The 25,727-nt window shown below is 40.6% G+C and overlaps 1 protein-coding gene across 1 annotated transcript in view; it reads right to left on the bottom strand.

Moving 5' to 3' along the window:
• Nucleotides 1-339: 339 nt before the first annotated feature.
• Nucleotides 340-25,727, bottom strand: part of LOC118365165 (corticotropin-releasing factor receptor 1) — a 156,718-nt gene continuing 131,330 nt past the window's right edge. The window contains exons 8-14 of the mRNA XM_052490700.1: nt 18,308-18,461; nt 18,128-18,188; nt 16,204-16,276; nt 15,015-15,100; nt 11,700-11,842; nt 11,389-11,432; nt 340-5,173 (exon numbers count right to left, since the gene is read on the bottom strand). Coding sequence (XP_052346660.1) covers nt 5,033-5,173; nt 11,389-11,432; nt 11,700-11,842; nt 15,015-15,100; nt 16,204-16,276; nt 18,128-18,188; nt 18,308-18,461 — 702 coding nt within the window. The 3' untranslated portion in view covers nt 340-5,032. The remainder of the gene's footprint in view (nt 5,174-11,388; nt 11,433-11,699; nt 11,843-15,014; nt 15,101-16,203; nt 16,277-18,127; nt 18,189-18,307; nt 18,462-25,727) is intronic.

The raw sequence follows: 25,727 nt of genomic DNA, 5'->3' as shown, positions 1-25,727 counted from the left end.
AAATGTTCCTGAGTGGCCAAGTTACAGTTTTGACTTAAATCGGCATGAAAATCTATGGCAATAATCAGCAACCAACTTGAGGAATAAAAAATAAATAAAAAAAGTGTAAATATTGTACAATCCAGGTGTGCAAATCTCTTAGAGACTTACCCTGAAATACTCACATCTGTAATTGCTGTCAAAGGTGATTCTAACATGTATTGCCTCAGGGAGTTGAATACTTATGTAATCAAGATATATTTGTTTTTTTTCCTTCATATTTTTTTTTTTTTTTACAAATGTTAGAATTTGTCTTCCATTTTGAAATTACAGAGTATTCTGCGTAGATTGCATTTTTATCTCACCTTGTAACACAACAAAAGGTGGAAAAAGTAAAGGGGTGTAAATACTTTCTGAAGGCACTGTATGCCACTGCAAGAATCTGTGAAACGTCTCACTCGTGTCAAGTATATTCTATTGAATGACATTACACTCTGTGGTATCACTCATTCATTGTCACTCAGAATAACTTGCTGTATCTTTTCTGAAGTGAAAAATGTAATATTATGTAAATGTCATATGGAAGAGAGGAATGGACAGATTTGTTTGGTTTGTTAAAAAAACACATTTTAATGCACCATTTATGTAGTAGCACTGTTCCATATATTTTTAACTTTCTCCACATTTCTCTTATTAGATTGCTATGTATTTTATTTTATTTGACAAACTCTGTACAACTCCTCAACGCTTTCCAACATTGAACAAGTAGATTCATAAACATAATAAATATAATTTTTCCTTCATGGACATTGAAAGAGGAAAGAAAATTGAATTGCAACATTATCAAACATAACAAACAAAAGTGAAAATCAACCTACGTATCGCACCTGTCATCATTACAAAATCTTAAGTAGACACATTGTGGACATAATTAGATGTATTTATCAATCTACATTATAAGGTAATGTTGGCCTGTGTCCTTCAACAAAAGCTGTACCCTTTAAATAATGTGATAAATATACAATTCTGTGACATTTAAATAAATACAAATGTTTTCGCTTCTTAGACCTTCACTAAAGACAAACGCAACGTACATACCCGAGAAAGAACACTTGCTTACATCGTTGTTATAGTAACTATAACTGCATCGAGAGCAATCGGACAATTCCCCTCTGCACAATTAAGGAAAACAAAACAAACAATCGAAAGGGCAGCAGCATTTCTTATTGAAATGAAGAAATAGGGCAAGAAATAAGAACAGCCTATTGACTAAATAGCTACGCTGGTGTCTTTGGAGGATGTTTGTGACCACAAACTATTTTGGGAATGGCAAAGAAAAACAAGAAAACATTTGATCACACTGGTGTTGCTGACTACACTAATAGCATTTGTGCAAATAACTGGAATTCATTATGAAGCCGTCTGTGTACTGTATACTGGATAATGAGAGCCATTTTCAATGTAATTACTATATTAGAGAAGTATGCTGACTGCGACACACTTTGAGAGACACCTATAAAAAACAAGGAAAATATTCCTGTTTCCTGGAAAAGGAAGGAAAATAGCCAAAAAGTTAATTTGCTACATAATACTGAAATACTGCATTTGATTGAAAAGGTTTTCAATAGCATCTGGTTATGATAACTGTAATATGTGTTCAGAATAGAATTACATCGTGTTTGGAGTACAAGTCCCCAAAATCTGGAAACAGTGATGTAGAACAGGGTCCTTGTAACATTATAACAGAGAACCAACTGGCTTTTGAATTCCAGGGTAAATCATTTTGGTATGAGGTAACATATTTTCATGACAGAGGCAGATACCTGGAATTGGAATGCATAACACTATCATACATTGACAATTCCATTCCAGACGAACCTCCAATCTAATGCATGTAACAACCTCATGTATCCTGGCTGTTTAGGAGTACATGGTGTGTGTTAGATGACTGTAGCATCCCTGACTGGGTAACAAAGCAGAGCCCACAGGTGACAGGCAGACATAGATGAAGTGGCATCTGTGATTCTTGTGATCATTTGTTTCAGCGAATAGGATACATCTGTCTGACAATACATTTTATAACTATCACTGAAAGCGATCTGTAAACAACATTGCCAATGAAATCACACATTTTATTCTGACTGCTTTATGCCAATGATCAAAAGGGTCCAGGAGGAAAAAAAGGATTCAGATCAACCAATTTTTTGTTGTTGCCTATAGACATTTCTGGCAACGGAGGGTTGGCTTTGTTTATGAGTTTGCAAAATAATCCAAGCGTCTTGTGACAGGGTGCGTCATTTTGGATTTCGATGAGTTGTCAGGATGATGTTTATGTGTCAAAATGTAATATCAGTTAGCACTTCAGGATGCATTTCAACTGAATACCCACTGTATTGACGTCAGTTCAATATCTAGTTTTCATTTTAATTTGGTTGAGTTGTCAACTAACGTGAATTCAATGTGAAATCAACCAAAAATGTCACCCTATCATTGGATTTAGGTTAAAAGTTGGGTGAAAAAAATACAGAAATCCCTTCTTGCAAATCCAATCAGTTTTCCAAGTTGATTAAACATCACATAGAATTTTTGGGTTGACATGACGTTGAAAATACTGTATATAGTTGTGTTCCAAAAAAGCACAAAGGTCTGTATGAACAAATACATGAAAAACAGCACTCTATGCCTTTCAAACCCTTAAGAAAAACATCAAAACAACAAACACAACCAGCAAGATTGACAATCTGCGAATCAACAATCCCTTTTTCTGTCCCTGTTTGTGCACTATGGCCCAGGGGCATGGCCGCAGGACAATGTTTGGGGGGGGGGGGGCTTTCACTGTTTTTGTTATACATTTTTAAATGTAGATTTATTAGGGAGTGCTGCAGCAACCTCAGCACCCCTACTTCCCAAGGCTATGCCAGGGGAACATTTTAAGTCAAATCCCAGCTGGTCCCAGTTTCTATCCTTGCCTCTATCTATACCACAAAAGCCCTTTTCATTTCATTCCCAGTTCTTCCATTCACTTGCTCATTCATAGAGATGTTGCACAGCAGGGAACAGTGTCAGGATACAGGCTTCGGTACTCTTCTCTCTTTCCTGAATTGTCCCTGGCTCTTAGCTGTCAGCCAAACTAGCTGTGACTTCCCTGCAGGTACAGCTAATTAGCGGACCATGCTGGTCTGTGTGTGAGAGAGAGAGGTAGAGAGAAGTGTAGTGCGAGAGAGAGAGAGAGGCAGATGTGAAGTCGCTGTGGCCATTATAGCTCTCATAGTCCTCTCACAGCTCTACCTACTGGGCCGAGCTATCTTCACAACACCAAGTAGCACTTTGGTCTGAATTGGTTTCATCCTGTGCTGTGTGGGGTTGTGTGTGGAAGCCAACTGGTTCTCTGAACCCTGAGATTGAAGCTTCAAGTTCACAAGCTTTTTGGGAGGGCTCCCACAATATTTTTCAGAGAGAGAGAGGTGAATCCTACTGCAATACATTTGAGACTGGTCCTGTCTAGATAATGTCTATCTGAATATGCATCACGCTATTCCCCTTTGTCAGAACAAACCACAAGAAGTCAGCATTCACTCAATCATCTTCCAGACCTTGTGTTCATATTTTCCTAGTTACTTTGACTTATGAATGTGTAATTTAAAAAAATAAAGTTGTGCTATGTGCATGACAATATCTGATAAATGGTTTTATGTTCTGGAATGAGTTGGAATGAGGATCAGATTTTTGATGGTCCTTCATAATGGATGGCTCAAGAAAAAGTATTACCAGTACCCACTGGATTTAGTACAGATAAGATACGCAAGTTGTAGAGATGAATCAACCAAAACATCCACGTTCCTCTCAGACCTTAACATAATCTAGCCCAATTCTTTTGTTTTAAAAAAAATAATAATTGGCATTTCTCCCAATCTGGCTTTTAACAATGCTATGCTAAAGTGGACGGTGTCTTACTACGGTGCTGGTAATTTTGGAATTTGAAATAAATAAAAGTGCTTTCATAAAGGAGTGCTTATCCAGTTGAAAATTAACACCTTTTACAACCTCACTCAACAGAACATTATTTTGACAAGTGGGTACCAATTTTCACAGTTCATTCACATAAGCAACAGTGTTGGATAACGTCACGTCCCCTTTTTCCGCGTGCACAATGCCTTGGTTGTTGCTGTACGGATAATGGGAAAGGCATCAATCTTCAATGGAGGCCAAAGATTTCACATCGGAACAGGGTCTCCATGAAGATCCATCAGAAAAACAGCAGGAAGGAAAGGGAGAATGTTTTCTAGAGACAGTAGTCTGGACAGACCTGAAATGAATGGTCCATGGCAGTCAATCCCTTTGCAGCGCCAGCAAGCATAGCCAACTCAAAGTTCAAAAATGTTTCTACAGAAAATAAAAACATGCAAAGGAAAAATAATCAAATGGTTGTGTCTATGATCTTGAACAGGTCAGTTCAACAGGTATCATGTATTTGACACTGATACAAGCACGTGCCCCAGTATCATTTTCTTCCCACTCTCAAAGTCTTGTAATGGACTCCAACTCCATCCATATGGACTCCAACTTCTGGATTTTGCAGAATAAAAAAAACCAATAAGAGAACACTAAATTTACTGACGAACAGGGTGAAAAAAATAGATCTGACATCAAATGTCACCTCGCAACTGAATCTGCCAACGTCACAGGGATTGTACCAATACCCTGTGCTGCCTTTTGGCAAAAAGTCAGCTCCTGACATTACTTTGATTGGCCATTGTCATCATGAGTCTCCGTAGCTTTTGGAGGGAACGCACTGAGCGAACGTACCTCAATATATCAGCAGGCGAGAGACTAAAGAGGTCACCGCTCCCCTGGGAGGGGGTCTGTGAGGTTGGTATTACAGACCAAGTGTACCCTCTGTGAACCATCACGGTGCGGTAGCTGTTTCCCTCGGTTGGTTTGGAGAGAAGAGGGGAAAGAGGTGCTCTGCTGTGGTGGACATGTTGGAGGGGTGGTTGGCGGTTAAGAGGTTAGTAGACGGGGGCTTTCAGCCAAAGCAGAGTTTTGTTGGTCCTCAAACAGCCGATGACTGCTTGATGCTGTGGAAGCTGACCCTCGTGGGCGACGTGGGGATGGACATGGCGCGCGCCACTCGAGCCCTGATTGAATGCTTGTCCTGCCAGCGGTGCCATCTCTTCCTAACCGCAGAACGCACCTGAGAGGATAGCACAGAGGGCAAGAGAGAGAAGGAGAAAAATAGAGAAAATAAAAATGGATTTTGGTTGGTCTGATGGTGTAATTGTTGACTAAAGAAACATTTCAGGGCAGAAACTACATAATCGGCGATGTCAGTTTGATTGAATACCACTTATCGTTAACTGGCAGGTTAAGTGAGTTTCCATTGAATTGTTTTCACCTAATTCAAATATTTATCCCATACTTCCAAATTGTGGTAACCAAGGAGAAGAGGAGGACAGTGTTGGGACAATGCAATGGGGTTAAAACTTGTGCTACACCATGAGGACCACCCTGTATTCTCGAATAGCAAGTCAGTGACATGATGAGAACTACTTTCCTTATTTGCTTTCGGATCTTATTAACCTCATTAGAAGCCCAAACTTTGACTGGATGTATCAAAGCATACCAGACCCCTTTTCTCACTAATAATTTAGTTTACAAAGGAGAAGCAGCACTATGTTCTTTGGCTCCCTGGTTTAAGTATGCTGAAAAGATCCAAATCTAAGTTCGGGTTGTTCCCCTTCTAAACTTATATTCATGACACGGTGTGCTCCATCGAGCTTCTACATCTTGAATAACATTCTCTTTCTTCAGCAGGAAAGTGTTTATGATTATGACAATTAACGCTCATAGGCATAATGTTTGTATCCATGATTCAACTAAAATGCAGGCATTACGTAGGACGCCTATCACATTCTCACAGGCTGGGAAGCTCTCCGCATGTAGATGCCAGTATATTTATTTCAAGCCAACGTGTTTGTTTTTTCACCCGCTTCTGAAGAACTAGAATAACAAGCAGCTCTATCTTTGTCTTATCATGTGATACCCTGCAGGGTCCTTTGGAACACTTCACACAGTTGGCTGTGGAATTGAAGGAATTGTGTCACAGAGGATGAGGACTGTGTACAGTCGGGGTGTGAACACAGAAAAGACACTTGTTTATGTATGCGAATAGAGCCTTGAGTGTTTATTAGGGAGCACAGAATAATGATAAATGTATATTCATGATTATAGATAGAATAGCTGACTGACAGTTTGAGTACAGTGTGGGAGTGCTGGAGTGATTTCATGGAAAAAAAGGAAAAAGGAATCACTTTCCCGCTCTTTTGTCAGAGACTGGAAGCCTTTCACACATAAGAGGCTGTGATCAGGTTTCCATGTCACCTTTTTATCAGAGTAAAGTTGGTTGGATAAAAAAATTCAGGCCTGCTGGAAACATCTAATTTGTTGACAAAACCAAATATGTGGGATATTTTTTTGTTGTCTGTGAAATAAAATGTAATAATTGCAGTAGAAACGCTTTTATCCGCACATATTGACATTCTACCATCATTGTGAAGTAAACTTGCATTCACACTATGCTATGTTGTGTGATCCTCCCACTGCGACTTGGCAAAGCATGCACAGTTTATTAGCTTATTATTAACAGTTTATTAACTTCACAGGGTGGTAAAAAGTGCACGGTAATGAGCTTGATGCTCCTTTCCAATAACTATTGATGGTCTTAATTTGTATGGTAGGGACATGATTATCCATAATTAGCTGCCAGTTGAAAAACAAAAATGATCCTGGTCTTATCCATAACCTTCTAATCTACCCTCCGAGCTGTATCTGCGAGCTGTTGGCTAGAGCTACAGTTGAAGTCGGAAGTTTACATACAGGTCATTAAAACTAGTTTTTCAACCACTTGACAATTTTTTTGTTAACAAAATATACTTTTGTCAATTCGGTTAGGACAACAACTTTGTGCATGAAACAAGTCATTTTTCCAACAATTGTTAACAGACAGATGATTTCACTTGTAATTCACTGTATCACAAGTCCAATGGGTCAGAAGTTTACATACACTAAGTTGACTGTCCCTTTGACAGCTTGGAAAATTCCAGAAAATGATGTCATGGCTTTAGAAGCTTCTGATAGGCTAATTTACATAATTTTTGTCAATTGGAGGTGTACCTGTGGGTGTATTTCAAGGCCTACCTTCAAACTCAGTGTGTCTTTGCTTGACATCATGAGAAAATCAAAATAAATCAGCTAAGATTTTCCTTGGGAGCAATTTCCAAATGCCAGAAGGTATCACGTTCATCTGTACAAACAATAGTATGCAAGTGTAAACACCATGGGACCACGCAACTGTCATACCACTCAGTCCTGTCTCCTAGAGATGAACATACTTTGGTGCAAAAAGTCCAAATCAATCCCAGAACAACAGCAAATGACCTTGTGAAGATGCTGGAGGAAACAGGTACAAAAGTATCTACATCCACAGTAAAACGAGTCCTATATCCACATAACCTGAAAGGCCGCACAGCAAGGAAGAAGCCACTGCTCTAAAAAAAAGAGCCAGATTATGGTTTGCAACTGCACACGGGGACAAAGATCGTACTTTTTGGAGAAAAATTCTGATGGTCTGATGAAACAAAAATAGAACTGTTTGGTCATAATGACCATCATTATGTTTGGAGGAAAAAGGGGGAGGCTTTCAAGCCGAACAACACCATCCCAACTGTGAAGCATGGGGGTGGCAGCATCATGTTGTGGGGGTTCTTAGCTGCAGGAAGGACTGGTGCACTTCACAAAATGTAATGGCATCATAAAAAATGAAAATTATGTGGATATATTGAAGCAACATCTCAAAACATCAGTCAGGAAGTTAAAGGTTGGTCGCAAATGGGTCTTCCAAATGGACAATGACCTCAAGCATACTTCCAAAGTTGTGGAAAAATTGCTTAAGGACAACAGAGTCGTGGCATTGGAGTGGCCATCACAAAGCCCTGACCTCAATCCCATAGAAAATTGGTGGGCAGAACTGAAAAAGTGTGTGCGAGCAAGGAGGCCTACAAACCTGACTCAGTTACACCAGCTCTGTCAGGAGGAACGGGCCAAAATTCACCCAACTTATTGTGGGAAGCTTGTGGAAGGCTACCCGAAACGTTTGACCCAAGTTAAACAATTTATAGGCAATGCTACCAAATACTAATTGAGTGTATGTAAACTTCTGACCCACTGGGAATGTGATGAAAAAATTAAAGCTGAAATAAATCATTCTCTCTACTATTATTCTGACATTTCATATTCTTAAAATAAAGTGTTGATCCTAACGGATCTAAGACAGGGAATTTTTACTAGGATTAAATGTCTGGAATTGTGAAAAACTGAGTTTAAACGTATTTGGCTTAGGTGAATGTAAACTTCCGACTTCAACTGTACGTGCCAAGTGGGCACATTTGCTGTTTATCGCACACTTGTTGTGCCAAACTAGGATGGAAACGCATAAAACTTTTGGCTTTGTTCTGTAAATAAATAGTTATATGACTAAGGGTTTTTATGTGCATTATGTCAAGAAGCATTGCTTTTTATCTGCATCTGCAAGTCAGTTTGATGGAAACACAGCTCTGGTGGGGAAATTTGCATCTTTATGTTGATTTTAGAAGATCCGCATGAAAATCTGTCACAAATTGGATGGAAACCTAGATTGGGAAGCAAAATGGATCCATTTAAAAAAAATGCCAACCAAGGCGGAGATTGTGGCATTAGTGAATGCATGTGTAAGTGAATGTGTGTGACTGTGTATACTCCAATGCTAGCGCCTATAATCCTCCACTGAGTGTTTTTGTCCATTACTGTTGTCAGTTTAATGACAACAAAGAAGAAGGCGGTAATATGTGTGAAAAGGTGTAGAGTTGAATGAATATAAACAATAACTCAGAAGAAAAATAGCAGAACAACAGATACAAACTGAGGTAACCAATTTCAGAATTTCATAAGAGATATGCCGTTATTCAATATTACTGCAGTTTCCTGTGCTTTCCATTCTAATCATGTTTTATATCATACAGTGAGCTCAAAAGTATTGGGACAGTGACACATTTGTTTTGTCTTGCCTCTGTACTCCAGCCCTTTGGAAAAGGTCTGAGGCTGGAAAAGTTTAAGAACCTGTGTTGGTCTAATAACAGTATGTGGCTTTGTACCGTTTTGCTCTACTCTATAATTATTCACAGGTTACTGTGGGTAAATGTCAGATCTATGCAAATATGAGTTTCACATTTATTCCCATAAGGTTAGAGGTGATTACTGTCGTATAGGCTAGGCTGGGAGTTTGGCCTGCTCTTTTTCTTGTGCGTGGGTGGGCGTTAAAAATAAAACTAGCCTATTGTCCTGACAGGTTGACAATCTTACACACAGCCTGCCATAAGTGTCAAACCATTAACATTTCAAAATAACCCCTTTTTAAGAGAAGGCAATTATGTAAAGCTATGAAGTCGCTGGAAATCACAGGATTTCAAATGTGACATTTCAATCTGGTTTTGGAATGCTTCACATGTGATGATGTTTCACATGTGGAATCATGTGTTATAGGAATATATGTTTTTGGTTTCACACTGGTTGTGGGAAGGAAGCCATATGTTTTCTGACCGGTAAAACGTTCTGAGAATGGAAGTGAAAATTGTGCCTGTTCTGGGAATGTTTCTTTTTAGGTTGCAGGGAGGTTCTGAGAACGTTTTACTCTGACCACCACTTAGTTTTCATGGGATTCAATACATGTCATGACATTCAATATGTCCATCAGATTGTGGGGTCTAGTGGCTTTGAAACACACTACAAAATGACTCTGTCCGGACTCTGGAATATTCAACAAATACACCATAACGACCACCACAATCCAGGTATTGCTTAGTCAGGATTACACGCTTAGAGACCCGACAGATCCATTTTCTCCCTGCTAGTGAGGTTAGCACAAGGTGAGTGCGTCTTTGTTTTTGGCTAGGCTAGGGTTTCCCCTATCAGCAGGCTCTAAGTCTGTCATTAGTGTCAGGGTTGTGTGTAATTGCTTCAAGGGGTCTCCCAGCAGCATAGGAGTTATTAAAAGAAGATTTTGGAGAAGAGAGAAGGTTAATCCCTCATCAAGATTTCAGTGCAATTGATTAATATCAGTTAGGTCATTAGCCACTGTGTGAGTGTGAAGTGTGAGTGTGAAGGAGAGCTGTACTAGCGAGGAATGCTAAAAGTTGGCCGCGGCTGACTGGTATGGATAAAGCAGCACTTCTTTCTACTCTCATTCCTACTGCTTGAGTAACAGCACTTCTTCTGGAACATCAGAGCAGAAAAGGCTAGTCAATAACACGTGCTTGTGTGTCTGAGGTTAGCACTACTCTGGTTCTCCCTACTTTGTCGTTGATGGAAAAAAAAGCAGGAAGAAAAACATTCGGTCCTCTCAGGCTTTGCTTCACAGATCGCTGATCGCTCATGATAACATTTGAACAACCGCTGAACTCCACCATTTGTCCTTTGGATGTGTTCCCATGATACCATCGAGAGCAACAAATTAGCATCTGCCTCGACATTAGTGACCCAACAGGAGACACAGAGGTTGATAAGCTAAGCAAACTGCCAGCACACGTCTATTGAGTGGCCACTTTTGCCCTAAGTAACTGCATCTCAGTGGGAGATATCTGCCATTCTAACGTACATTGATCTTTACTCAGCGTTAGTGTGTAGGCTTCATTTCATCCTTCCCGACTATCCATATAATGCTGAGGTAAAATAAATGCATTTATAAACCAAAATACTCGGATGAGTGATCCATGAGACATGACACGGGCGAGTCTCCAGTTGAGACAGATTGCTCCAGGGAGAATGGGATAGCTGAGAAGGAGGTAACTGCAATGTTTACATCAAGCTGTGTAGCAAGGCTACATTCACAGCTCTCCCAAAGGATTTGTCAGGTTTTAGGGCAAACAATCTTTTGTAACTCATGCGAGATTTAGGTTTCTCACCGATTTAATATTTTATGATAAATCCATTTAGACAAATCGGAAATGGCAGCCTATTCCTAATATACTACTCTACCTTTGACCAGGGCACCATGCAGCCTCTGACATGGGGGGTGTATATATGAGTTGGGCCAGGGTGAAGCTCATTGTGATCCTATTGATGCTGATGTTCAGTGGAGGCAATCTGTATGTCCAAGGTAACCCTGCTGCTAAGGCTTGCATTTTAGACGACACAATACATTTTTAGGGCATTTTTAGCTCTGCATGAAATGGTGCCAAGTGGACATGTTTCCAATAGTCCTGTGAGTAATGAGAGGGAGGGGGGGATAAGGGGAGGAAGGGATTGGTTAAGAAAAAAGCATTTACGGGTACAGTGTGAGCGGTGGGAGATCATGGGACAAAACATTAATCTGCTTACCTCGCTGTTCAGGAAGCAGTAAAACACTGACACGAAAAAAAGCCCTGGAGGACAGAGACCGAGGGAAAGATGGCGAGAGGGGGTGAAGACAGAGTTAAAGAGATGGAGAGGGGGAGGAGAAAGAAAGAGTGTTGAACATTGACGATAAAGATGAGCAGTGTGAGCAGCACTACATTGTACTGCGGCCTACAAATATTTCTTTGACACCTTCACACACATTATTTGTTTTATATATCGTTATACGCTTCAGAATGTTGACAGCGTAAAACAAGTTCCCAAACCCTTTATAACACTTTTCATTGGGCCTGGGCATACCTGAAAAGACTCCAGAATGGAGTTGAAGTAGATGAAGACTATTTGGGCGACCTCATCCTCCCCCCCGGGGTTGACAAAAAATAGCATGTAGGTGATGCCCAGGAGAGGCAGCAGCACCAGAGTGGCCTTCACCGCTTTCCTGATGGACACACAGTAACACAAGAGTCACGTTATTAAATAAAGACTTGGCCGCCAACTAGAGTCAATAAGACACAGACACAGAGTCGTACTAGCAACACAAATAGATGGCTAGAATAGACCTGCCAGACAACTAGTGAGCCAATACTAATTTGATAATGGCTGCCAAGTTTTTGGTTCTCCTGTTCAGTGATCGTATGGTTCATGAGAGCACTCACAATACTGGCGTGTGTAGTTTGTATTTATGGTGTCAACATACCTAGGGTAGTGATTATGTTTGTCAAGTTCCTTCAATACTTTGATTCCACACTGGGTGTGGGATTACATGTTCAAACCATGGCAGCAGTTCCCAGTTCACATGCATATTGCAATACCTCATAGTCCGCTATAACAGGTAGATGAATAACTCCCAATTTAATTGTTCTGTTAACATATTTATGTTCTTAAACTTGCTATGATGAGACATAGATGTGCTGTGCGTTTGTTTTGTGCTTTCTTTGTGCTTTTGTGTGTGTGTGCGTGCCGTGCATGCCATGTGTATGCCGTGTGAACGCCTGTGTGCGTGTGTGTCATCCTCTGCCGCCGCATGGCGCTCTCGCACCTGTGAATGAGTGCGTGCCAGCTGTGCCCATCACCTGCATGCAGAAAGACCCCGATGTCAGCTGCTGAAAATGTTACCCAGCGCTGTCAGAGCTAGCATGTCACCGTACTGCCATCTCATCTATACTGATGCGAATTGGGCACAAAAGGAATGTACAATTTCAATTTCTAACATGGCCTAAAGTAATGTGACACTGACTAATTCTTTCAACTCATCCAACTCCCAGTTGAATAACAGTGGAAGTGCATTGCTGTGGTGCATACCAGCTATACGGCCCACCAAGGGGTTAATGTATGAGGACTAGGTCATGTTCTAGGTCATACTGGCTTCTCATCCATCGGCATATTATTCATCACAAGTGAAGTGCTGACCAGCAGAGTCCAATAGAGGAGCACTAGCAGAGGCTCAATGGCACGAGAGACACAAAATGGCACCCTATTCCCTACATAGTGCACTACTTTTGACCATGGCCGGCCCTAGTTAAAAGTACTGCACTATAAAGATAATAAGGCAGGCTGAAAGCTGGCTGAATGGTAAGGAAGGCTGAGGCCAAATTGAATTTGCGCAATAAGAAGTGTGATTGACAAATGACTCCATTAAATTACAATAATGAGCGAGGATGTTTGCTTGGCTATTTTCCAGTCAGATGACCCCATGCAGCGTCTGTGACTCTGGTTTCATTATCCAAGGAGTCAGTCAAACTGTCTGATCTTACTGTACCAATAAAAAGGTGTGAAAGTTATTATTGCTTGTGAATGGTCAGCATGGTGTGTTAGCCAGTTGTGGAAATCTAAGGAGCTGGTATACAGTAGCTGTGAAGGGTGTGATGGTTTCTGATGATGCAGCCACACACACACACACACGTGCTCGTGCACACACACTCCCACCCACCTGCCTCCACACAACAATCAATTACTGCAACTCAACCAGACAGGTATCGATTATTAGGTTTCTTCCAGCGAGGCCATTGATGTTTTTTTCAGTGTGTATTAATTAACAGCCCACTGATGTTTACTTTACCGACCCTGGCTATACATCCCAATCCCTACTGCCTATAGAAAGTCTACACCCCCTTTCAATTCTTTTCCACATTTTGTTGCTTTACAAAGTGGGATTGAAACCGATTTAATTGTGTATTTTTTTGCCATTGATCAGAAAATACTGTTTAGAAGTTAATAAAAATGTAATAATTAAAATATAGTCATTGCATAAGTATTCACCCTGTTTGTTTAGGCAAGCCTAAATAAGTTCATGAGTCAAATTTGGCTTAACAAATAGTATAATAAGTTATATGGACTAATAGGGGTTGACATGATTTTGTGACTACCCCTTCCTCTGTCCCCATACATACAGCATCTGTAAGGTCCCTCAGTCAAGTATTACATTTCAAGCACATATTCAACTACAAAGACCAGGGAGCTTTTCAAAAGCCTCTTAAAGAAGGGTAATGATTGGTAGTTGGGTAACACTAACAAATCAGACATTGAATATATCTTTAAGCATGGTGAAGTTAATAACTATGCTGTGGATGATGTATTAAACCTCCCAGACACATCAAAGACGCAGTCGTGCTTCTGTACTGAGGTGCAGGACAGGAAGGAAGCTGCTTAAATATGTCATCCATGAGGCCATTAGTGATGTTAAAACCGCTACAGAGTTCAATGGCTGTGATGGGAGAAAACTACAACATTGTAGTGACTTCACCATAATTACCTAAATGACAGAGTGAAAATAATATAAAATATAAAAAACATGCATATGCAACAAGGCACAAAAGTCTTTATTTAATTATTATTATTTTTTACAAAACACAGCTAAAGGAATACACTTTTGGCCTAAATGCAAGGCCTTACGTTTGCAGAAAATCCAACACAGCACATAACTGAATAACTGGCTCCTTATTTTCAAGCATGGTGGTGGCTACATCATGGTATGGGTGTATGCTTGACATCGGCAAAGACTGGGATGGAGCTAAGCAAAATATCCTAGAAGAACACCTGCTTCAGTCTGCTTTACACCAGACACTGGGAGAGGAATTCACCTTTCAGCAGTACAGTAACCTACAATTTAAAGCCACATCTACACTAGAGTTGCTTACCATGAAGAGAGTGAATGTTCCTGAGTGGGAAAGTTACAGTTTTGACTTAAATCTGCTTAAAAATCTATGCCAAGACTTTAAAATGGCTGCCTAGCCATGATCCCCAACACCTTGACAGCGTTTTACGAATTTTGAAAATAATAATGGCAACTATTGTACAGTACAGGTGTGCAAAGCTCTTATGAGACTTACCCAAGAAGACTCAAAGCTGTAATCGCTGCCAAAGGTGTTTATAGCATGTATTGACTCAGGGGGGATACTTATCTAATCAAGGTATATTAGTGTTTTATTGTTATAAAAGAAAAAACGTATTCCCCTTCAACATGTAGATGGTCTAGATAGTTGACAATAAATTAACAATTAAATGCATGTTAACCCCACTTTGTAACACAATAGAATGTGAAGCACTACCTGTGGGGGCCTGTTCAAAGTAGTGCACTGTAAAGGGAGTTTGCGGCCCTGGTCCTGGCTCACCTGTACTGTATTGTCTCTGAGGTGGTGGAGGCTCTCAGCTTGGTCATGAGGATTCTCACAATGTTGAAGAGGAATATGAAGTTGATCTGAAAACAGAGAGAAAATAAGAATTTAGAATTGGTCATAATTTAAATTGATCAGTTATGAGAGAGAAACACTTAATAAAACAATATTTGTCTGTGCTGGAAATAACTGTAGTGGGCTTTAAGTGATGCAAGGAGACCGGTGCCAAATAAAGTCTATATTTATTTTTATTTTTTTACTGAGTGGTATAGATTATAAATCTGTTAAATCTGCATGGGAAAGACAAAACACTTGGGGAAAGCTGTCATCAAGGCAAAGGGTGGCTACTGTGAAGAATCTCCAATCTCAAATTCATTTCAATTTGTTTAACACTTTTTTGGTTACTACATGATTCCGTATGTGTTATTTCATAGACTTGATGTCTTCACTATTATTCTACAATGTAGAAAATAGTCAAAGAAAAACCCTGGAATGAGTAGGTGTCTCAACGTTTGACCGTGCTACTTTTGCAATGAGCGCTGCATCTCAAACAGAATTCTCCAACATAATTCTGAGCGAACAAATAAATATCAAATGAAAACCATCTGCCAAACAACGAGTAACGGTCTTAGGATGATTGACTGCGGTTTTAAGGGAAAATCAATCAAATACATTTTTTTACATTAAAATATAGCCTGCTAGTTGTATGATGTTTTAAACCGTGTTCCAACGCCGTGTGAGTATCTGATTAGTTATGTAGGGAAAAGGCATGAGATAATAGATAATGATAATAGGCATGAGATAATGTGTTAAGATAGTTAAGCTGAGCTAAAACAGTTACAGTTTAGCATTCTGCAAATCATATACTATTCATATATATTCCTCATTCATTCCAAATGACCCAGTCGGTTCTGCGTATGTGTAGTAGGTGTCACGTCATTCAAATAGCTTCACATGATGGTATTACTACATGTGCGTGAGTGTGTACGTTGGAAGGCTGCGGTATAAAGTTCACACACCATCGACCTTTCCACTGTTTGTTTTGAAGCAATTACTTGACCTCGAAACACAATTTTTTTCTTGAGTGAACAGTAATGTTGTTTTGGCAGTTTTCAACGACAAGGCTAGAACACTATGTCTATACAAGGAGGAGAAATGTGAAAAGGATTGTGTAACACTGTCTTACCAGCAACACCAGGATCATTGGGCCCTGGTAGATGTAATCTGTGTACACTCCTGCCTTCTTCCCAAACCAGCACCTGCAATTTAGAACACAGAGAATTGAGCCAATCATACTGGACGATGTCAGAAGGTCAACCAATCACATTTTTTGTTGACAAAAACGAGGATGGGCCACGGCCAATCACGTTAATTGATATCAGAGGTTGGTGAGAGGGCATAGTCTATCAAAGCCAGTACTGTCAGAGAACAATAGAGGCCTTTGTAAAGCACAGCACTCCTCTCCAGCAACAGAAATCACCTAAAACAATTCATTTTGCTGTAAAAACAAAGGGAGGAAAAAAGGAAAAGTAGACACTCTCCAAGGGGATGAAAAGCTCCAGATTCACTCATTCTACAGACTCAATTCAGTGGAGTGAATTATTAATTTGTTCTGTCTTCACCTTGTTGTTAGAGAGAGAGAGAGAACTGTGTCTGGATAGAGGTTTGTTTTCGTCCCGCTGAGCATTATGAAAAACAAACTAACAGGATTCGGAGGGTGGGTATCACGGCAACCTGTGTGTAAGCGAGGCACTCCGATGTGATGAAGTGGAAACGGTCAGATTCCTGTTGAGACGATAATGAAATACACCCCTGGACAGAACACTAGTCTGTCGCAGGGCCTTACCCATAGAAGCGGGAAGTAGGGTAGGGGTGCTGTGATTTTTTTATTCGACGGGGGGGAGGGACACGTTTTTACCCAGGCTGCAGACTGTTTGACTGGCTATATTGGTCCGCTAATACAGGACTATTAAAGGCCCAAGGCACTATTTTTCAGACTTATCAGGGGGTACCCTCAGCACCCCTACTTCCCATGGCTACGGCCGTTAAATCTACTTAATGCTGAGTGCAAAGCAGAGACGCATCAAGTCCCATCTTTAAACTCTTTGGTATGATTCAGCTGATGATCAAATTCCCAACCTTCCAATCTAAGGGTGGACACTAACCACAATGCCACTGAGTTATGATGAAGTGCCTTGCTATAAAATAAGCATTTAAATCAGAGTTATATCTTTGACTGCAGGTACGTATCTTTTGAGCAAATGATTTATCTTATCTGATGTGTCATCATGGGATCTTCACACACTAATGCTCTAATGACAGTATTTCTCATCATAAAACACATCTATAGTACATTTCTAAGGCCTCATCAATGGATCATTACTACAGTAATGGTATAACCGACACATTCATCTATTATTTATTGGGCACACTAGGTCACTCTCAGATTAGCGTTCACATTGGTAATGGGTATGGATTCACATTGGTCAATGGATCCCATATTCTGCAGCAGGATAGTGGTGGAGGAGAGGAGTCCGGGAGGAGAGAAGTCGGGGGAGTAGGGGAGTCTGGGAGTTTTTCATCATGAATCTTGTTCTGGAGGCAGCTCTGCAGAGTGGACACTAGCTGGCACAGCCACACATTCCCAAAATTGGATTTTAAACCTAACCTTAACATTAATCACACTGCGAGCCCGAATGCCTAACCCTAACCTAAAATTAAAACCAAAAAGGCAATTGTTTTCATAAACTTTTACAATACAGCCAATTTTGACATTGCAGCTGGCCTATCTGAGGGGAAATTGCAATGTTCTGCCACCTAGACAAGACTCATGACAATAAATGTCAACCTGCTATTCTGTATGCAGAGCAATTACAGGTTACAGGTTCACCAAGACTCCCTTAAAATGAGGATGAATTGATTGTTTAATGCAGAAAGTTAAGGAGATGATTGGGTGACATCCATCTCTCATCCACTACAAGTATCACTCTGATGGATTTGAGGGGAGCTAGACACGGACAAGATCGTTGCCTGATTCCAAAGACAAATGGATTGCACAGGGGCATAAATAGAGATGGAGAGAATGAGAAAGAAACCATTTTTTTACTTACTTTTCGTTGTCGTAGTAAAGCTTGCCAATGGCCCATGCAATGATGATTGGAAGAGGGATGCCTGTAAAACATCACACATGGTCTCTGTTTACAGTTGACTTCCATTCTTTGTGATCAGTCGAATGAATAAATCAATGCACATCCGTCTTTCCTTCGATCAACTAAGTGTAGGCTACTCACACCACCCGATGCAGATGAACATCCACTTGCGTAGCTTGTCGGTGGAGTAGGTGAGCACGATGGCTGTATGCAGGTAGCAGCCCTCCCCAAACATCCAGAAGAAGTTTGTCACGTGGAAATAGTTATAGGCTGCCGTGACCAGCCGGCACCACAACTTTTATAGAGAGGAAGGAAAGAATAACAAAAAAAAGATTAAGGCTAGTAAAAATATAAATGTGAGAGCAGTAAAGGCACCACTGGTTCCCTTTCCTCACTCCTTAGGGGGTTATTGCTTATTGGGAAAACCATCTGACCTGCGTCTGAAATGGTGCCCTGTAGGCCCTTGTCAAAAGTAGTGCACTATATAGGGAATAGGGTTCCATTCCGGATGCAGCCCTGGTTCTTTATGGACATGTGATGAGATCGAGTAGGAGTCAGGCAGGGCTGCAGCTTCTGAAGCTTAAGCTTATTGGGGAGAGCCGGGAGGAAAGTAACACAGTGCAGAGGTGGATTTGTGTGTATTGTTGTATATTGTTAGATATTACTTCGCCACACACCACGCAATAGCGTCTGCTAAATATGTGTATGCGACCAATTACATTTGATGTGATTTGATTTAAGCTTGAATATTCTTTGAAAATGGTAAAAAAAACATCTCCTACTACATTCCCATTAAAGTGAGATAAGTAAATGATGGTTAATATAGCTATTATGTGACCCATTTTAGTTTGATCAATATTGTGGGGCAAAATATTGTGGTTGTGCAACATTGCCATGTTGACCCATGGTTAATTTTCATAAAATATGAACCTACAGCATTAATTATTCAAATTGACACAAACAAGATAGTATGTCTGATAATACATTTGTTGAAAGTAATGAGCATTACAAACCAAAAACATGGAGATAAGACAGATATTGTGCACTTCTCGCCAGCTGTTACTTCCGTCCCAAGGTTGCGTTACTCCCACCAGCAGGTAGAAAAAAGTAACGTTTTGGTATTTCTATTCTTGGTCTATTTAATTGAAACTAATTTACTACAGAAATTAAATTACAGTTGCTAACGGTAGAGGACCTGTATATGTTGTTTGTCATAAAATATGGTATCTCTTGCTCTATCGATCTCTGAGTAATTAGGAAAAATATGAAAAGTGTTAGTTTTGTCCCTGTTCTCCCCGACGTCAATTCAACGTCGGTTCAATGGAATTTCATTTGAAATGACATGGAAACAACTGTTACGGTTTTCATCTGGTGAAAGAGAGGCGGACCAAAACGCAGCGTGGTTGAAGTTCATGTTTTTTTTTATAAGAAAAACTATACATGAACAAACTACAAAAACGTGTAAACCCGAAACAGTCCTAACGGGTGCAAAACACAGAGACAGGAGACAATCACCCACCAGAGACCTAAAGAATATGGCTGCCTAAATATGAGAACCACTCCAGGCAACCATAGACTTACCTAGAATACTTAACTAAACACAATCCCATAAACTATAAAACCCCTAGACAAAACAAATCATATAAATCACCCATGCCACACCCTGGCCAAAACACAAAATACTAAGGCCAGGGCGTGACAACAACATTTCAACCAGTGTGTGACCAGTTAGTAGTCTCTCTAAAAAACACTCAACCTGCGAGTGAAACTCCTCCCTGCGATCCTTATTTAACATATGCAGCTTGTTTGAGCGTCACTATCATGCACTGAGTAATGACAAAATGACTCTGAATGTTTCCAATTTGGAACTGGTTCTTAGGCAGATGTTTGGCAAACAAAGGTCACCGCAGCAGTTTAAGAAACGCAGTTTTGACCCCCTGCATCATAGCTCTCACTTCCCATGGCCTACGGCAGTCTGAATCATCCTACACTGTAGGGTCCTACACTATACCTCTCAACAAATTCAAAGTCAATGTAGATGTGCTATCTTAATTGAATCACTCTGTTGCGCAGCAGAAAATGCAAATTGTAGTGTATTTGAGGATTAAAAATGGTTCTAAAGATGGAAAACTATTTGTCCTAAAGAAACAGTAATCAACATCTACAAAAACGTTCATGAATTAAAATCCACATAATAATTCACATTCTCTGCGGGATTATTTTTATGCTGTGAGAAACTAGTCAAATTAAGATAGTACACATCTGTATGCCACTTAACACTTCAATCCCGATCTTCTTTGACAAATAATGAGACCAGATAATTTTATTTTATTTATTTATTTATCCGTTATTTTACCAGGTAAATTGACTGAGAACACGTTCTCATTTGCAGCAACGACCTGGGGAATAGTTACAGGGGAGAGGAGGGGGATGAATGAGCCAATTGTAAACTGGGGATTATTAGGTGACCGTGATGGTTTGAGGGCCAGATTGGGAATTTAGCCAGGACACCGGGGTTAACACCCCTACTCTTACGATAAGTGCCATGAGATCTTTAATGACCTCAGAGAGTTAGGACATCCGTTTAACGTCCCATCCGAAAGACGGCACCCTACACAGGGCAGTGTCCCCAATCACTGCCCTGGGGTAATCATTGAGAGTCACTTGGGAGTTACTTTGGATTGAGAGAGTCAGAGAATGGCACTTGGGGGAGTCTGGACTAGGTGCCTACAGCTGGGAGATGAGACAGGAGATCTGTCAGTCTTTAATCTGTCTCTGAAGACGGACGAGAGACAACTCATTGGGAGATGATATCAGTTCGGAAGGAGGGGGGAGATGCTCCCATTTGGCGTTTGTTCAAAAGTAGCAAAGTCCATCTCTGAAGGCCTGTGATGAATGTGTTGTCTAAGTGTTCAACTATAGTAGTTTCATGAAAATTCCCTAACAAATGTAAGACTAGAGGCTTAGACGAGAACTCCTTATTGTCATGCAGGTCGGGAGTGGTCTTGGGTCACAATCCAAATAAGGAGTTTTTCCAAATCAGGTGTTACTTATTTACCTCCTTTTCACGACAATAACAACAAATTATCAAATTTAGCATTTGTTCAGGTAGTTATTCATACGGTACCTAGTGAAAATAATATAGTAAGGAGTTTGAAAAATCTTGACTCGCATTTTATCTTGCCTCTGCACTTACTTCAAGGACATACCAAAAGACTCCCTGATCCGGTACTACCCATCAAATCATCCCACAGAAAATGGGACTCTACAGCCAGCAATCTCAGTGTATTTGGGCTAAGATCCCAATTCCCTTCACTCTACCCCTTGTGTAGTCTAAAGGCATTTCAGGGCAGCTGTCAAATCAGGATTGCAGTTCATTCAATTTTTTATTTTTAATCGGTGAGAGACTCAGTGTGATTACTGAAGTGGGGCCGTGGTCGAGTGTAGTAGCGTGATTTCGTTACCGTATCCTATTTTCGCAGGGTGAACCCAGTGTACCAAGGACAAGAAAAAACACAAAAATCGCAGTTTTCATAAGTGAAAAATAACTCTCCTTAGTTCGAGAGTTGCTTTTGACCGAGACAACTCCCCTTTTGAAAATAGGACGAGATTCTTCTTTCGAGACCCACATGTGTCTGACAACAGCTGATAAACAGGTGAGGGCATGCGCTGTACCAAAAGCATTGAATGGCGGGAATCAACGCAGTTGCACATTAGCTGACGTGTTCTCAGTAGGATAGGCCTAGTATGCTGATATTTGTTTTTTACTGCAACAGTACGTTGTAAATGGTATGCAGTACGATTACTACACAGTATGCAGTTACAGTCCCACAAAATAGTATTGTTGCATGCAGAACTGCTTTAACTCAGTGACATTTGTGGGTTTTCAAGTACGAACTGCTCATTTAAAGTCCTGCCACATCTCAATTGGGATTAGGTCTGGACTTTGACTAAGCCATTCCAAAACATCCAATGTGTTGCTTTTTAACAATTTTCATGACTTGATTGTGTGTTTTGAATCATTGTCTTGCTGCAGACATAATGGGACCCGTCATGTCCAAAAGTTGACTCAAGTTTGCCAAAAAGCACCTGAAAGCACCTGAATGATCATCAAAAATGTATTTTGGACAGATTAGTCAAAGGTATAACTTTTTGGACGAGATGGGTCCCATTATGCCTGGCCAAAACCAAACACTGCATTCCACAGTAAGAACCTTATACCAACGGTCAAGCATGGACGTGATAGTGTGATGGTTTGGGGATGCTTTGCTGCCTCGGGACCTGGATGACTTGCCTTAATTAAAGGAACTATGAATTTTGCTCTGTATCAGAGAGTTATACAGGAGAATGTCAGGCCATCCGCCTGTGAGCTGAAGCTGAAGTGCAGCTGGGTCATGCAGCAAGACAATTATCCAAAACAAACAATCAAGTCATGGAAATGGTTAAAAAGCAACAAATTGGACGTTTTGGAATCGTGAATTTCAGCAGCAGGGTCTGGGAGACTAGTCAGGATCGAGGGAAAGATGTACAGATGTGCAAAGTACAGAGAGATCCTTGATGAATACCTGCTCCAGAGCGCTCAGGACCTCAGGACAATGACCCTTATCACACTGCCAAGACAACACAGGAGTGGCTTCAGGACAAGTCTCTGAATGTCCTTGAGAGGCCCAGCCAGAGCCCGGACTTGATACCAGATCAAAAATCTCTGGAGAGACCTGAAAATACCTGTGCAGCGATGCTCCCCACCCAACCCAGCAGAGCTTAGAGTATCTGCAGAGAGGAATGGGAGAAACTCCCCAAATACAGGTGTGCCAAGCTTGTAGTGTCATACCCAAGAAGACTCGAGGCTGTAATCGCTGCCAAAGGTGCTTCAACATAGAGTAAAGGGTCTGAATACTTATGTAAGTGTGATATTTCGGTTCTACATTTTTTATACATTTGCAAAAATGTATAAAAACTAGTTTTTGCATTGTCATTATGGGTTATTGTGTGTAGATCGATGAGGGAAAAACGATTTCATTAATTTTAGAATTAATTAGAAGACTAATGTAACAAAATGTGGAAAAAGTTTAACATTTCATACATTTTGAATGTTCCAAATGTTCATGTCAATGGAATGTGGTCTAAGAAAAAACACCAGAAAGAAACCTAATCAGTAAGTCATTGATCTTTAATTAACCCACCCAAAACCTCCCAAAAGCAATCAATATATTATTTTATGAACTGACAACCGTTGACTTGTGCTGTTGCTTTTAACATATTACATATTATCCCTGACTTATGTACTATGCTGTGTTCCTTCTTTAGGTCACTTGCTCCACGACCAAGCACAAATAATTAATTCAACGAGACGTCAAGCATTCGTCTTTCAACTGACAAGCAGAACTTCTCAAGGCTAATAGCTGACGGCAGCCATCTTGTTTCTTCTCAGAATAGAAGAAGAATAGATGGAGGAGGAGGGCTGACTTACTGGGTCACTTATTTTTTTTTTAACCTTTTCCCCCCAATATCATGATATCCAATTGGTAGTTACAGTCTTGTCCCATCGCTGCAACTCCAGTATGGACTCAGAAGGACTTGTTAGAGCTCAATGGGACAAGGGACATCCCAGCCGGCAAAACCTCCCCTAACCCGGACGACGCTGGGCCAATTGTGCACTGCCTTATGGGTCTCTCGGTCACGGCCGGAATCGAGCCGGGATCTGTAGTGACGTCTATAGCACTGCAGTGCCTTAGACCTCTACGCCACTCAGGAAGCCCCTGGGTCGCTTTGAGCGCGCTCAGCTTGCACAAGCAATTAACATCAAGAGGCAGGCGAGCTGAGGGGTAATTAACAATGAACCAGGACAACATGATAGTACTCCAAAGTTAGCTAGTTGTGTGTGTGTGTGTGTGTGTGTGTGTGTGTGTGTGTGTGTGTGTGTGTGTGATTTTGGTGTGGGGTGAATTTTGTGTGTGTTATTTTGGTGTGGGGTGCATTTTCCTGGCATGGTTTAGGTCCACTCATCCCCTTAGAGGGTAAGGTAAACACCAATAAATACACAGCCAGCAGCTCTTCTTACAACCTATGGTGAAGCACTTCTATCCTGATGGGAGTGGTTTCTTCCAGGATGACAATGCCCCCATCCACAGAGCCCAAGTGGTCACTGAATGGTTGTTTACCATATGCCTTGGCCATCTCAGTCACCAGATTTGAACACTTGCCAAGGCACATTGAAGCTGTTTTAATGACTTTTCATGGCGCTCTAATACTTAAGCCTACCCCTTACTTTTTCGAACATTCTGTTAAAAATCGCGCAACATTTCAGCGTCCTGCTACTCATGCCAGGAATATAGTATATGCATATGATTAGTATGTGTGGATAGAAAACACTCTGACGTTTCTAAAACTGGTTAAATCACGGCTGTGACTATAACATAGCGTGTGTTTCATTGAAAAGTGCAAGAAAAACTGATCACCGAAAACTGGGAGAAATGTCAATGCGCCACTTGCATGTATTGTCTATGGGAAAGCAAATTACATGGGGCTGAGATTGCAAGTCCTACAGCTTCCACACGATGTCGCCAGTCTTGTCAATTGCCTGGGCTTTGTTTCTTGGTCAAACGAGTAAGAGAGAGCCCATTCCTTCCGGTCTCCGACAGGATGTTTTGGAGGAGAAATTTTCGACCATGATTTGAAGACGTGGAGCTATTGAATACACATCGCCCCGTGATCAATTTGATAGATTATTAACGTTTACTAATACCTAAAGTTGGATTACAAAAGTATTTCGAAGTGTTTTGTGAAAGTTTATCGTCAACTTTTTTAATTTTAAAAAATGATGTTGCGTTTTTCCTGGATCATACACTTTTCATAGATCGATATTTAGGGTATATATGGACCGATTTAATCGAAAAAAAGACCCAATAGTGATGTTTATGGGACATCTAGGAGTGCCAACAAAGAAGCTCGTCAAAGGTAATGAATGTTTTATATTTTATTTCTGTGTTTCGTGTAGCGCCGGCTATGCTAATTATTTTGTTTACGTCCCCTTCAGGTATTTCGGGGTGATGCATGCTATCAGATAATAGCTTCTCATACTTTCGCCGAAAAGCATTTTAAAAATCTGACTTGTTGGCTGGATTCACAACGAGTGTAGCTTTAATTCAGTACCCTGCATGTGTGTTTTAATGAACGTTTGAGTTTTAACGAGTGGTATTAGCATTTAGCGTAGCGCATTTGCATTTCCGGATGGCTAGATGGCACGCCTGCGTGTCGGGTGGGCTTAAGAGGTTAACTTCTTCGATATAGGGGGCGCTCTTAATTTTGGGATAAAAAAACGTTCCCGTTTTAACCTCATAGTCCGCCCCATCCCGCATGCGGTCGCGTTACTACAGCCTCAAGCTCATTACCATAACGCAACGTTAGCGATTTCTAAAAATCGCAAATGAAATGAAATAAATATGCCTGCTCTCAAGCTTATCCTTTTCTTAACAATCCTGTCGTCTCAGATTTTCAAAATATGCTTTAGAACCAGAGAAAATCAATAATTTGTGTAAGAGTGGTGATAGCTATCTTAGCA

This window comes from Oncorhynchus keta, chromosome 32 (assembly GCF_023373465.1).
Source record: "Oncorhynchus keta strain PuntledgeMale-10-30-2019 chromosome 32, Oket_V2, whole genome shotgun sequence".
Classification (NCBI taxonomy): domain Eukaryota; kingdom Metazoa; phylum Chordata; class Actinopteri; order Salmoniformes; family Salmonidae; genus Oncorhynchus; species Oncorhynchus keta.
Note: the sequence above shows the minus strand (reverse complement) of the source record. Positions and strands in the feature narration are given on the sequence as shown.